Raw genomic sequence first — 12878 nt, 5'->3', positions numbered from 1 at the left:
CTGTACTCTATATAGGGCAGCACATTGGCTCAGTGGTCAGCACTGCACTATATATAGGGCAGAACAGTGGTTCAGTACTTAGCACTGTACTACCGGTATATGGCAGCATGGTTGGCCCAGTGGTTATCACTGTATTATATATAGGGCAGAACGGTGGTTCATTGGTTAGCACTGTACTGTATATAGGGCAACACTGGCTCAGCACTGTACTATATATAAAGCAGAACTGTGGCTCAGTGGTAAGCATTGTACAATATCAAGGCAGTACGCTGGCTCAGTGATAGGACTGTACTATATATAGAGCAGCACAGTGGCTCAGTGGTTAGCACTGTACTATATATAGGGCAGAACGGTGGTTCATTGGTTAGCACTGTACTGTATATAGGGCAGAATGGTGGCTCAGTAGTAAGCATTCTACTATATCAAGGCAGTATGTTGGCGCAGTACTAGCACTGTACTACTGGTATATGGCAGCATGGTGGCTCAATGGTTAGCACTGTATTATATATGGGGCAGTACAGTGGCTTAGTGTTTAGCACCGCATGGTGGCTCAGTGGCTAACACTGTACTGTTTATAGAGCAACACAATGGATCAGTAATTAGCACTTGCAGCACTGGGATCCTGGGTTTAAATCCCACCAAGGATGACATCTACAAGGAGTTTGTCTGTTTTCCTGCAGATTCTCCAGTTTCCTCCCACACTTCCTCAATTATAGTGATCATTCCTCCTGCAACTTGGGCTTCCAAGCCTTGAGAAATAACGTGTCACCCCTCGTGAACATTAGGTGGCTCCTCAATGGGGTAAACTAGAAGAAAGACGGTAATAATCAATTACCCACAATGCCGCTGTCTGACGACCGGCTGCATGCCGTCATTACGGGACTTTAGTGCACACAATATCAGCTGAATCTTGTTTGGAAGCTTTTCCATTTTTCTTTTTTTTTCCTGCCCTGATACAAGACCCCAAATATTTCTCCACTCGTTGGTCCGGCCTGGGGCCGTACATGTCATCCAGGCCTCAGTGAATAGTTCTGATGGACTCAGGATTTTGCAGCGTTTCTGCTGGATCTGAAGATGTCAAGAACCGGACAATGTGGCAGCGTCACATGGAATCATTGACTGGAGGATGAGAAAGTGATACAATCTAGCAATCACAAAGCGGAGGAGGGGCCGACAATCCTTCTACCTGATTTAAGGGGGGTCTTCGGAGCTGGCTTCTTCTTAATGGTGCCTTCATCTGGAAGGAAAGTGTAAGCACTAATTACAGATCTTACGACCTTGAAAGGGGGAATACAATGGGACTGACTATGCCGTAAGGAAGAGACTAGAGCGACATGCTATGCCCAGACGGGACGGCAACGAGTCAAGATGTGCAATGGAGGAAGCGCCAATCCTAAGAAGCCGCGATCCATTAATGAAAACTATATTAGAGATGAGGAATAATGAGATTAGTAGAGATGAGAAGACGTCCGGAGTCAGACAATGACCGGAGGAGCGGATGCATCCAAAGAAGCCAGAGGATCAGCTGATGACAGCACCACGGGGGCGCAAGGAAATCGCAGGCAGATGACATGACACCTACAAGGTGAGGAGTCACAGGCAGCGAAGATGAAGATTAGAGGATGATGTCTCCACCGGTTAGAATACATGCAGTTAGAGGAGGATGCCGCTCCTCATGATGTGTCACAGATTACATAGATGAAGATGATGGAAACGATGATCCAGGGTAAAATACTGCACAAATGATGAGCTGTCCTGACACCGAACCCCAGATCACTGACACAGCCGCCCCATAACAGTACAAAACTGGAGTACTGTGTCCAGTTTTGGGCACCGGTGCTCAGGAAGGATATAATGGAACTAGAGAGAGTACAAAGGAGGGCAACAAAATTAATAAAGGGGATGGGAGAACTACAATACCCAGATAGATTAGCGAAATTAGGATTATTTAGTCTAGAAAAAAGACGACTGAGGGGCGATCTAATAACCATGTATAAGTATATAAGGGGACAATACAAATATCTCGCTGAGGATCTGTTTATACCAAGGAAGGTGACGGGCACAAGGGGGCATTCTTTGCGTCTGGAGGAGAGAAGGTTTTTCCACCAACATAGAAGAGGATTCTTTAATGTTAGGGCAGTGAGAATCTGGAATTGCTTGCCTGAGGAGGTGGTGATGGCGAACTCAGTCGAGGGGTTCAAGAGAGGCCTGGATGTCTTCCTGGAGCAGAACAATATTGTATCATACAATTATTAGGTTCTGTAGAAGGACGTAGATCTGGGTATTTATTATGATGGAATATAGGCTGAACTGGATGGACAAATGTCTTTTTTCGGCCTTACTAACTATGTTACTATGTTACTATGTTACACGAGTACAAAGCAACAGATGAGTCTGCACCGCGACGGCACAAGGTATCGGATCGTGTGGACAGGGACTAATGCGATGATGTCTGTACTGCGCTGCGGTATATGTTAATAATATAATAATAATAATTTTATTTATATAGCGCCAACATATTCCGCAGCGCTTTACAAATTATAGAGGGGACTTGTACAGACAATAGACATTACAGCATAACAGAAATACAGTTCAAAACAGATACCAGGAGGAGTGAGGGCCCTGCTGCTCGCAAGCTTACAAACTATGGGGAAAAGGGGAGACACGAGAGGTGGATGGTAACAATTGCTTTAGTTATTCGGACCAGCTATAGTGTAAGGCTCAGGTGTTCATGTAAAGCTGCATGAACCAGTTACCTGCCTAAGTATGTAGCAGTACAGACACAGAGGGCTAATACTGCATAAAGTGTATGAGAACATGATGCGAGGAACCTTTTTTTTTTTTTTTTTTATTATAAATAGGCCACACAGGGATCGTTAGGTTAATGCATTGAGGCGGTAGGCCAGTCTGAACAAATGAGTTTTTAGGGCACGCTTAAAACTGTGGGGATTGGGGATTAATCGTATTAACCTAGGTAGTGCATTCCAAAGAATCGGCGCAGCACGTGTAAAGTCTTGGAGACGGGAGTGGGAGGTTCTGATTATTGAGGATGCTAACCTGAGGTCATTAGCGGAGCGGAGGGCACGGGTAGGGTGGTAGACTGATACCAGGGAGGAGATGTAGGGTGGTGCTGAGCCATGGAGTGCTTTGTGGATGAGGGTAGTAGTTTTGTACTGGATTCTGGAGTGGATGGGTAGCCAGTGTAATGACTGGCACAGGGTAGAGGCATCGGTGTAACGGTTGGTGAGGAATATGATCCTGGCTGCAGCATTCAGGACAGATTGGAGCGGGGAAAGTTTTGCAAGAGGGAGACCGATTAGTAGAGAGTTACAATAGTCCAGACGAGAATGAATAAGTGAAACAGTCAGAGTTTTTGCAGAGTCGAAAGTAAGAAAAGGGCGAATTCTAGAAATGTTTTTGAGATGCAGGTAAGAAGAGCGAGCCAGTGATCGGATGTGGGGGGTGAATGAAAGGTCAGAATCAAGGATGACCCCAAGGCAGCGGGCATGTTGCTTTGGAGTAATGGTGGAACCGCACACGGAGATGGCAATGTCAGGCAAAGGTAGGTTAGTAGAGGGAGAGAACACGAGGAGTTCAGTTTTTGACAGGTTTAGTTTCAGATAGAGGGAGGACATGATGTTAGAGACAGCGGTAAGACAATCACTGGTGTTTTCTAAAAAGGTCGGTGTGATATCGGGAGCAGAAGTGTATAATTGGGTGTCGTCAGCATAGAGATGGTACTGGAAACCAAATCTACTGATTGTTTGTCCAATAGGGGCAGTATACAACGAGAAGAGTAGGGGGCCTAGGACTGATCCTTGAGGAACCCCAACAGTAAGGGGAAGGTGAGAGGAGGAGGAACCAGCAAAACATACAGTGAAGGATCGGTCAGAGAGATAGGAGGAGAACCAGGAGAGAACGGTGTCCTTGAGGCCGATGGAGCGGAGCATAGTGAGGAGGAGCTGATGATCCACAGTGTCGAATGCTGCAGAGAGATCCAAGAGAAATAGCATGGAGTAGTGACCATTAGATTTAGCTGTTAGTAGGTCATTAGAGACTTTAATATGTTGTATACTTGTAACCCTCTTAAGCTTCCAGACTCTGCAGCGCTCCTCTATAATCAGCTGTGCGCTGCCTTCCTGGCATTAAATCTTATAGTCGTCCTCCGCGTCCACTGAATCTTCACATTGGGGTCTGTTTCCTTAAAAGGACGGTCAGTCGCCCACTTATGTAAACGGTTCTCAGCAGCGCGGTGGGGAGGACCCTCGACAAATTCCCATTGAGATATTTCTGGAGGAGACTCGGCACTTTACAGGACATAATGCCATATTTAGACGATTGCGGTGAAATGTCAGCGCGGATCGCTCTCCGCTCCTGACAAAAGTCGATTTGTGACGCTCGTTGCGGAATTTTAAGTTAAATCTGTTGATGAATCATAAGGAATCGCTCAAGACACATGGAAACATCTGCAAGAAAGAGGACGATGCACAGAAGTTCACTGTTTACTCCCCACCACCTCATCCTTATGTCCCATGATACAGGATAGCACTGTAAGAAGGCAGAGGACCGAGAGCTGGGACCCCAAATAATCCTAAAACTGAGGAGACCGGGGAATCTACACATCTTTGGTTTGTGAATATGTGGGCACTGTTTTGGCATCGTCACTGCACACAGTCAGTAACGCATGGACAGAAAACCTAGAAGGCTACCTGTAGATGGGGTGCGGCCATGTAAGAGGAGCACAAAACACAGAATGTCCAGTCCTGGGAACACAAGCCAAAAGCCGGGGATCCTATTAGGGGTCTGTGCAATGTGGTACACTGTGATGCCTGATGTGGTACACTGTGATACCTGGATGTGGTACACTGTGATACCTGCATGTGGTACACTGTAATACGTGATGTGGTACACTGTGATACCTGATGTGCTACACTGTGATACGTGATGTGGTACACTGTGATACCTGCATGTGGTACACTGTGATACGTGATGTGGTACACTGTGATACCTGATGTGCTACACTGTAATACGTGATGTGGTACACTGTGATACCTGCTGTGGACCAGTTGACACGTGATGTGGTAAAATGTGATACCTGGATGTGGTACCAAGCAACACAATGTGATACCTGATGTGCTACACTGTGATACCTGATGTGGTACCACGCGATACCTGCTGTGGACCAGGTGACACGTGATGTGGTACAATGTGATACCTGATGTGGTATCTGTAGTGGTATGTGATACTTGTAGTCCTAGTATTGTGAGGGTACTAACGAGGAGACTGACATTTTTATCAAACCAAATGATGAAAACGTGTTGCATTCTCAGAGTGATCATCCCAGGGGTGTGATCGATTCCCTCCATTGGAGTCAGTTTTTGAGGGTTAGGAAAATAATAAAAGTCGCCAAAAGGTTAGTGATCAACTGGATGCAACGGGTAAGAAATTGATTAAAAAAAGACTACCCCTAAAAGAATCGGGGATGAGGTCCCTCCAAGAACTCATCCCAGAGGAAGAGACACCTCCAGGCGCATGGTTCTTTTATGAAGAAATAAAGAGCTTTATCCACACAATATTCGAACAGATCAATGTTGGTAGACCGTTAACTCCCTTTGCATATGAACAAACCCCCGAAGCACACTGTCTCACTCCTGTATAAATCTTTCCGGAGGGGAGGGCTCCACTGCAGGATTCTCTAGCATTTTTTTCTAAATGGGAAATCGATCTGGGGAAATGCCTATCACCTGAGGACAGAGCAAAAATCTCTATGTCTCTATGTGCGGTATCACAGGAGAGGAGCTCCAAAACCCTGACGGGGTGGTATAGATGTCCCTCCATGGTTCATGCAGTGTTTCCTACCACCCCTGATACGTGTTGGAGATGTTAGGTTCTTATGTGCACGTATGGTGGGAATGCCCCATAAATGACTTGTTGCGCGCTGGTTTTGAACTTCACAATAAGTTGTCAATTACACAAATTCAACCCTCAGCGAGGTTAGCACTGTTGTCCCTGTGTGACATGTCGATTTCCAGGTATAAGAGGGGTGTTCTTAGAAACTTATTACTGCTGTTAGGAATTTAATCCCAAGACTTTGGAAACAAGAGAAGTTTCCCTCACGTGCAGAGTTTGTGGCGGAAGTCAGCGATATTTACAGAATGGAGCAATTGATAAGCCCGACCTCAGGAAGCATTGATAAAACATACAATACACGGGCTCCCCGGATTGCCTTTAGGGAGACACCTGATTGACATCATTGGCTTTCTGGTACCTGAAGAACTACACGTTTGTCTGTTTTTGGACTTCTAAGCTAATCCGTGATCCAGATGTTGGAGCGATATGACAGTCATGATTCCTACTAAGTATACCACATACTCTTTCCACACTCTTTCCCTTTCCCTCTCTTTACTTTCTCTGTTTGTCCTTTTCTTATCCAAATTGAACTTGTTTTATGATTCTTGATGAACCATAATGGATTGTAAAAAGATGTTACTAAATATCTTTATTAATTTTTTATTATTAATGCTTCGCAGTATTAACATAATCAATAATATCATTTGAAAATATAAACATGTGAGATTTGCAGAGTTGTCATAATGCAACACCCGACTAGTTTGTAATTGTCATTTGATATTTACGGACTTACTTAATTGTACTTATTTGTGCTTTGTTTCAATAAACTTGATTTCTGCAAAAAAAAAAAAAAGACTACCCTACAGCCCTGGTAGAAAAAAAAATAAAATGAGAGCACACTCCTCACTCCTGTAATTGTGGGACTTTTGACATATACAAGTGTGTGAAAAAGTCTTTGCCCCCACCCTGATTTCCTATTTTGCATATTTGTCACACTGAGATGTTTCCGATCAACAAACAAATGTAAATATTAGACAAAGATAACACTAGTAATCACAAAATGCAGTTTATAAATGAAGCTCTGTATTATTAAGGGAAAACAATCCAAACCTACAGCGCCCTGTGTGAAAAAAATTGCCCCCTTCAAACATAAATTAACTGAGTTTTGTCACATCTTTGGTAAGCGCAGTTCAGATTCCCTAGTCACATCTTGGCCTGATTACTGCCACACCTGTTCTCAATCAAGAGATCACATAAACAGGACCTGCCTGACAAAGTGAAGTAGACCCAAAGATCCTCAAAAGCTAGACATCATGTCGCAATCCAAAGAAATTCTGGAACAAATGAGAAATAAAGTAATTGAGATCTATCAGTCCAGAAAAGATTATACAGCCATTTCTAAAGCTTTGGAACTCCAGCAAACATATTGCGAGCCATTATCCACAAATGGTGAAAACATGGAACAGTGGTGAACCTTCCCAGGAGTGGCTGACCAACCAAAATTAACCCAAGGTGCAGCGATGCACCTCAACCAAGAGGTCACAAAAGACCCCACAACAACATCCAAAGAACTGCAGGCCTCACCTGCCTCAGTTAAGGTCAGTGTTAATGACTCCAGCATAAGACACAGACTGAGTAAAAATGACCTGCATGGCAGAGTCCCAAGACGAAGACCATTGCTGAGCAATAAGAACATAAAGGCTTATCTCAGTTTTCCCAGAAAATATCTTGGTGATCCGCAAGAGTTTGGGAGAATACTCTGTGGACTGACGAGACAAAAACTGAACTTTTTGGAAGGTGTGTGGTGTCCCATTACATCTGGTGTAGAAGTAACTCAGCATTTCAGAAAAGGAACATCATACCAACAGTAAAATATGGTGGTGGTAGTGTGATGGTCTGGGGCTGTTTTGCTGCTTCAGGACATGGAAGACTTGGTGTGGTAAATGGAAACATGAATTCTGCTGTCTACCAAAAAATCCTGAAGGAGAATGTCCGGCCGTCTGTTCATGACTTCATGCTGAAGCACACTTGTGTTATGCATCATGACAATAATCCAAAACATATCAGCAAGTCCACCTCCGAAAGGCTTAAGAAAACCAAAATTAAGACTTTGGAGTGGCCTAGTCAAAGTTCTGAACCTAATCCGATTGAGATGCTGTGGCATGACCTTAAAAAGGCGGTTCATGCTCGAAAACCTCCAGTGTGGCTGAATAATAACAATTCTGCAAAGATGAGTGGCCAAAATTCCTCCAGAACGTTGGAAAATACTTGCTGCCAGTTATCGCAAACTCTTGACTGCAGTTGTTGTTGCTAAGGGCGGTCCAACCAGTTATTAGGTTTAGGGGGCAATCACTTTTTCACACAGGGCCTTGCAGGTTTTGGGTTTCTTTTTCCCTTAATAATGAAGATCTTTCTAAACTGCATTGTGTGATTCCTTGTGTTCTCTTTGTCTAATATTTACATTTGTTTGGTGATCGGAAACATTTAAGTGTCAAAAACATGCAAAGGAACAGGAAATCAGAAAGGGGGCAAATACTTTTTTACATAACTGTAAGAAAGACGGGAAAAACAGGATCCCGCTTGTATATACTGTAAGGCAGCGGCTTCTGTGTCCGCGCGGCAATGACGCAGTGACCCATGAAAGTTCAACTTAAACATCTTTATTTTCAAAACTCACAAAATAAAGGCAAACGCTATCCTCTGGATCGTAGCCGGCTCGTCCCCTATTTACAAGAATATAACTACTATAATACTGCCCCTATATACAAGAATATAACTACTATAATACTGCCCCTATGTACAAGAATATAACTACTATAATACTGCTCCTATGTACAAGAATATAACTACTATAATACTGCCCCTATGTACAAGAATATAACTACTATAATACTGCCCCTATGTACAAGAATATAACTACCATAATACTGCTCCTATGTACAAGAATATAACTACTATAATACTGCCCCTATGTACAAGAATATAACTACTATAATACTGCTCCCTATGTACAAGAATATAACTACTATAATACTGCCCCTATGTACAAGAATATAACTACTATAATACTGCTCCTATGTACAAGAATATAACTACTATAATACTGCCCCTATGTACAAGAATATAACTACTATAATGCTGCTCCTATGTACAAGAATATAACTACCATAATACTGCTCCTATGTACAAGAATATAACTACTATAATACTGCTCCTATATACAAGAATATAACTACTATAATACTGCTCCTATGTACAAGAATATAACTACTATAATACTGCTCCTATGTACAAGAATATAATTACTATAATACTGCTCCTATGTACAAGAATATAACTACTATAATACTGCTCCTATGTACAAGAATATAACTACTATAATACTGCTCCTATATACAAGAATATAACTACTATAATACTGCTCCTATGTACAAGAATATAACTACTATAATACTGCTCCTATGTACAAGAATATAATTACTATAATACTGCTCCTATGTACAAGAATATAACTACTGTAATACTGCTCCTATGTACAAGAATATAACTACTATAATACTGCTCCTATATACAAGAATATAATTACTATAATACTGCTCCTATGTACAAGAATATAACTACTATAATACTGCTCCTATGTACAAGAATATAACTACTATAATACTGCTCCTATATACAAGAATATAACTACTATAATACTGCCCCGTGATGTAGTTTTGCGTGGTTCATATCCTGCAGTAATAATCATTTTTCTGGTAATTATGTTGCTTTTTCAGATACGTAGATTATTTTTATCCGTTTGAGATACAAGTGAAGACATGAGTAGAATTGTTCTGACGCTGCGCCTCTTGCGGCTCGTGTCGTGGGTGCAGCACGGTACGATTTCTGTGCTTTCCTAATATCTGCTCTGCTCAGGATCTCGTGCTGACATTACATATACAGATGTCACTCGTAGATTAATCTCTGCTCATTTTGCTCTCCAGTAGCCACAAGATGGAGGCCGCTCTCCCCGCACACTTCACTGCGACACGCTGTTTATACAGAACAAGTTTCCATTGTGCCAGAACAGCAAAACATGAAACTTAGGAGCAAAAATAGAACAATTTGCGCAATCAGCTGTGAATTGAAAGTGGAAACGAGGCTGAGAGAACAAGCATGGAGTTGTGCACTTGGCGGCGGCACAGCAAATTGAGAACATCCGCTGTGGTTTATGCTATTCACAGGTATTTGTTGCTTAAAAGAAAATTGTAGAACTTTTTATAGTAACTTCTTACAATGTATCAGTCTGGAGTAAATGTTGTTCAGCTCTAGACTGTATATAACTGTAACACACTGTAGCATGGCTAAAGGTTGTGTAGTCGACGGGAGATATGTGTCGCATAGGTGGCTTGTCGCTGTAACATAACCCTGCCTATCTATCTGTGTTGCAGGACCTGTGGTGATGTCATAACCACATGTCTAATCATGTGATGGGTTCCTGGGTGTGGTTAGTCCTATAAAAGAAGGGCTAATGTTTAACACAGCAGATATGTGTGGAGGTGGAACCCTCCTGAGTGTGTTAAGGCTCCAGGACTGAGCCTGAAGGACTGGACACTTGTTTTCTTCCCTGAGCCAGAGGCTATTTGTTTTCTGTTATTTTTACCAAATGGTTTATGATGCAATAAACCTTTGTGAACTTTTAAAGGAACGTGCCTCCTGAGTGTCAGCTGTCGCACCTGAGTGAGTGAAATCCCTACAACACCCACAGCTGTGAGAAGAATTATGCTTCAGATTATAGAAGAATCTTCCTACTCAGATATTTTCATGTATGAAGCATGTGAGATTCCTGGTACAAACCTGACAATGCCCACAAATCAGTATCGCATGGCAGGCACAGTACAGACACGGAACCAGCAGCCGGAGAATGGGTGACTCCGCAGACTGAGAGCTAACAGAAAAACAGCAGAAGTGTAAAACAGTTATCAGGCTCTTGGGACAAGACCATTAGACTGGCAGCAGTCGCCAGGCTCTTAGGGCAGGGCCACGTTACTGGCAGCAGTCGCCAGGCTCTTAGGGCAGGGCCACGTTACTGGCAGCCATTGCCAGGCTCTTAGGAAAGGGCCACGTGACTGGCAGCAGTCGCCAGGCTCTTACGAAAGGGTCACGTGACTGGGAGCAGTCGCCAGGCTCCTAGGGCAGGGTCACGTGACTGGCATCAGTCGCCAGGCTCCTAGGGCAGGGTCACGTGACTGGCATCAGTCGCCAGGCTCTTAGGGCAGGGCCACATGACTGGCAGCAGTCGCCAGGCTCCTAGGGCAGGGTCAAGTGACTGGCAGCAGTCGCCAGGCTCTTAGGAAAGGGTCACATGACTGGTAGCAGTCGCCAGGCTATTAGGAAAGGGTCACGTGACTGGCAGCAGTTGCCAGGCTCTTAGGAAAGGGTCACGTGACTGGCAGCAGTCGCCAGGCTCTTGGGAAAGGGCCACGTGACTGGTAGCAGTCGCCAGGCTCTTAGGAAAGGGCCACGTGACTGGTAGCAGTCGCCAGGCTCTTAGGGAAAGGCCACGTGACTGGTAGCAGTCGTCAGGCTCTTAGGAAAGGGCCACGTGACTGGTAGCAGTCGCCAGGCTCTTAGGGAAAGGCCACGTGACTGGTAGCAGTCGTCAGGCTCTTAGGAAAGGGTCACGTGACTGGTAGCAGTCGCCAGGCTCTTAGGAAAGGGTCACGTGACTGGTAGCAGTTGCCAGGCTCTTAGGAAAGGGCCACGTGACTGGTAGCAGTCGCCAGGCTATTAGGAAAGGGTTACGTGACTGGCAGCAGTTGCCCGGCTCTTAGGAAAGTGTCACGTGACTGGTAGCAGTTGCCAGGCTCTTAGGAAAGAACCACGTGACTGGTAGCAGTCGCCAGGCTATTAGGAAAGGGTCACGTGACTGGCAGCAGTCGCCAGGCTCTTAGGAAAGGGTCACGTGACTGGCAGCAGTCGCCAGGCTCTTAAGAAAGGGCCACGTGACTGGTAGCAGTCGCCAGGCTATTAGGAAAGGGCCACGTGACTGGCAGCAGTCGCCAGGCTCTTAGGAAAGGGCCACGTGACTGGTAGCAGTCGCCAGGCTCTTAGGAAAGGGCCACGTGACTGGTAGCAGTTGCCAGGCTCTTAGGAAAGGGTCACGTGACTGGTAGCAGTTGCCAGGCTCTTAGGAAAGGGCCACGTGACTGGTAGCAGTTGCCAGGCTCTTAGGAAAGGGCCACTTGACTGGTAGCAGTTGCAAGGCTATTAGGAAAGGGCCACGTGACTGGTAGCAGTTGCCAGGCTATAAGGAAAGGGCCACGTGACTGGTAGCAGTCGCCAGGCTCTTAGGAAAGGGCCACTTGACTGGTAGCAGTTGCAAGGCTATTAGGAAAGGGCCACGTGACTGGTAGCAGTTGCCAGGCTATAAGGAAAGGGTCATGTGACTGGCAGCAGTCGCCAGGCTCTTAGGAAAGGCTCACGTGACTGGCAGCAGTCGCCAGGCTATTAGGAAAGTGTCACGTGACTGGTAGCAGTCGCCAGGCTATTAGGAAAGGGCCACGTGACTGGTAGCAGTTGCCAGGCTCTTAGGAAAGGGTCATGTGACTGGTAGCAGTTGCCAGGATATTAGGAAAGGGTCACGTCACTGGCAGCAGTCGCCAGGCTATTAGGAAAGGGCCACGTGACTGGCAGCAGTCGCCAGGCTCTTAGGAAAGGCTCACGTGACTGGCAGCAGTCGCCAGGCTATTAGGAAAGGGCCACGTGACTGGTAGCAGTTGCCAGGCTCTTAGGAAAGGGTCATGTGACTGGTAGCAGTTGCCAGGATATTAGGAAAGGGTCACGTCACTGGCAGCAGTCGCCAGGCTATTAGGAAAGGGCCACGTGACTGGTAGCAGTCGCCAGGCTCTTAGGAAAGGGTCACGTGAGTGGCAGCAGTGTTGGACTCGGTAAATGGACATCATTTGTGCGTCTTTACCTTTTGTATTTTTGTAGTGAAGCATGTCGGCAGCTCGTGTCACCACGTCACATTCGGTACCTTCCACCTA

General features: G+C 45.0%; 1 protein-coding gene across 3 annotated transcripts in view; it reads right to left on the bottom strand.

The window, feature by feature from the left end:
• MYLK (myosin light chain kinase) overlaps positions 1-12878 on the bottom strand; it is a 208256-nt gene that overhangs the window by 90398 nt on the left and 104980 nt on the right. Inside the window, exon 10 of one of the 3 annotated variants that reach the window (XM_069732600.1) lies at positions 1187-1237. The exons of the other annotated variants lie outside the window; for them this stretch is intronic. Within the exon in view, the coding sequence (XP_069588701.1) occupies positions 1187-1237 (51 nt within the window). The remainder of the gene's footprint in view (positions 1-1186; positions 1238-12878) is intronic. 3 annotated transcript variants of the gene reach the window in all.

The sequence above is a fragment of the Ranitomeya imitator genome, chromosome 7 (assembly GCF_032444005.1).
Source record: "Ranitomeya imitator isolate aRanImi1 chromosome 7, aRanImi1.pri, whole genome shotgun sequence".
NCBI lineage: Eukaryota > Metazoa > Chordata > Amphibia > Anura > Dendrobatidae > Ranitomeya > Ranitomeya imitator.
This window is presented reverse-complemented; position numbering and strand designations above follow the sequence as displayed.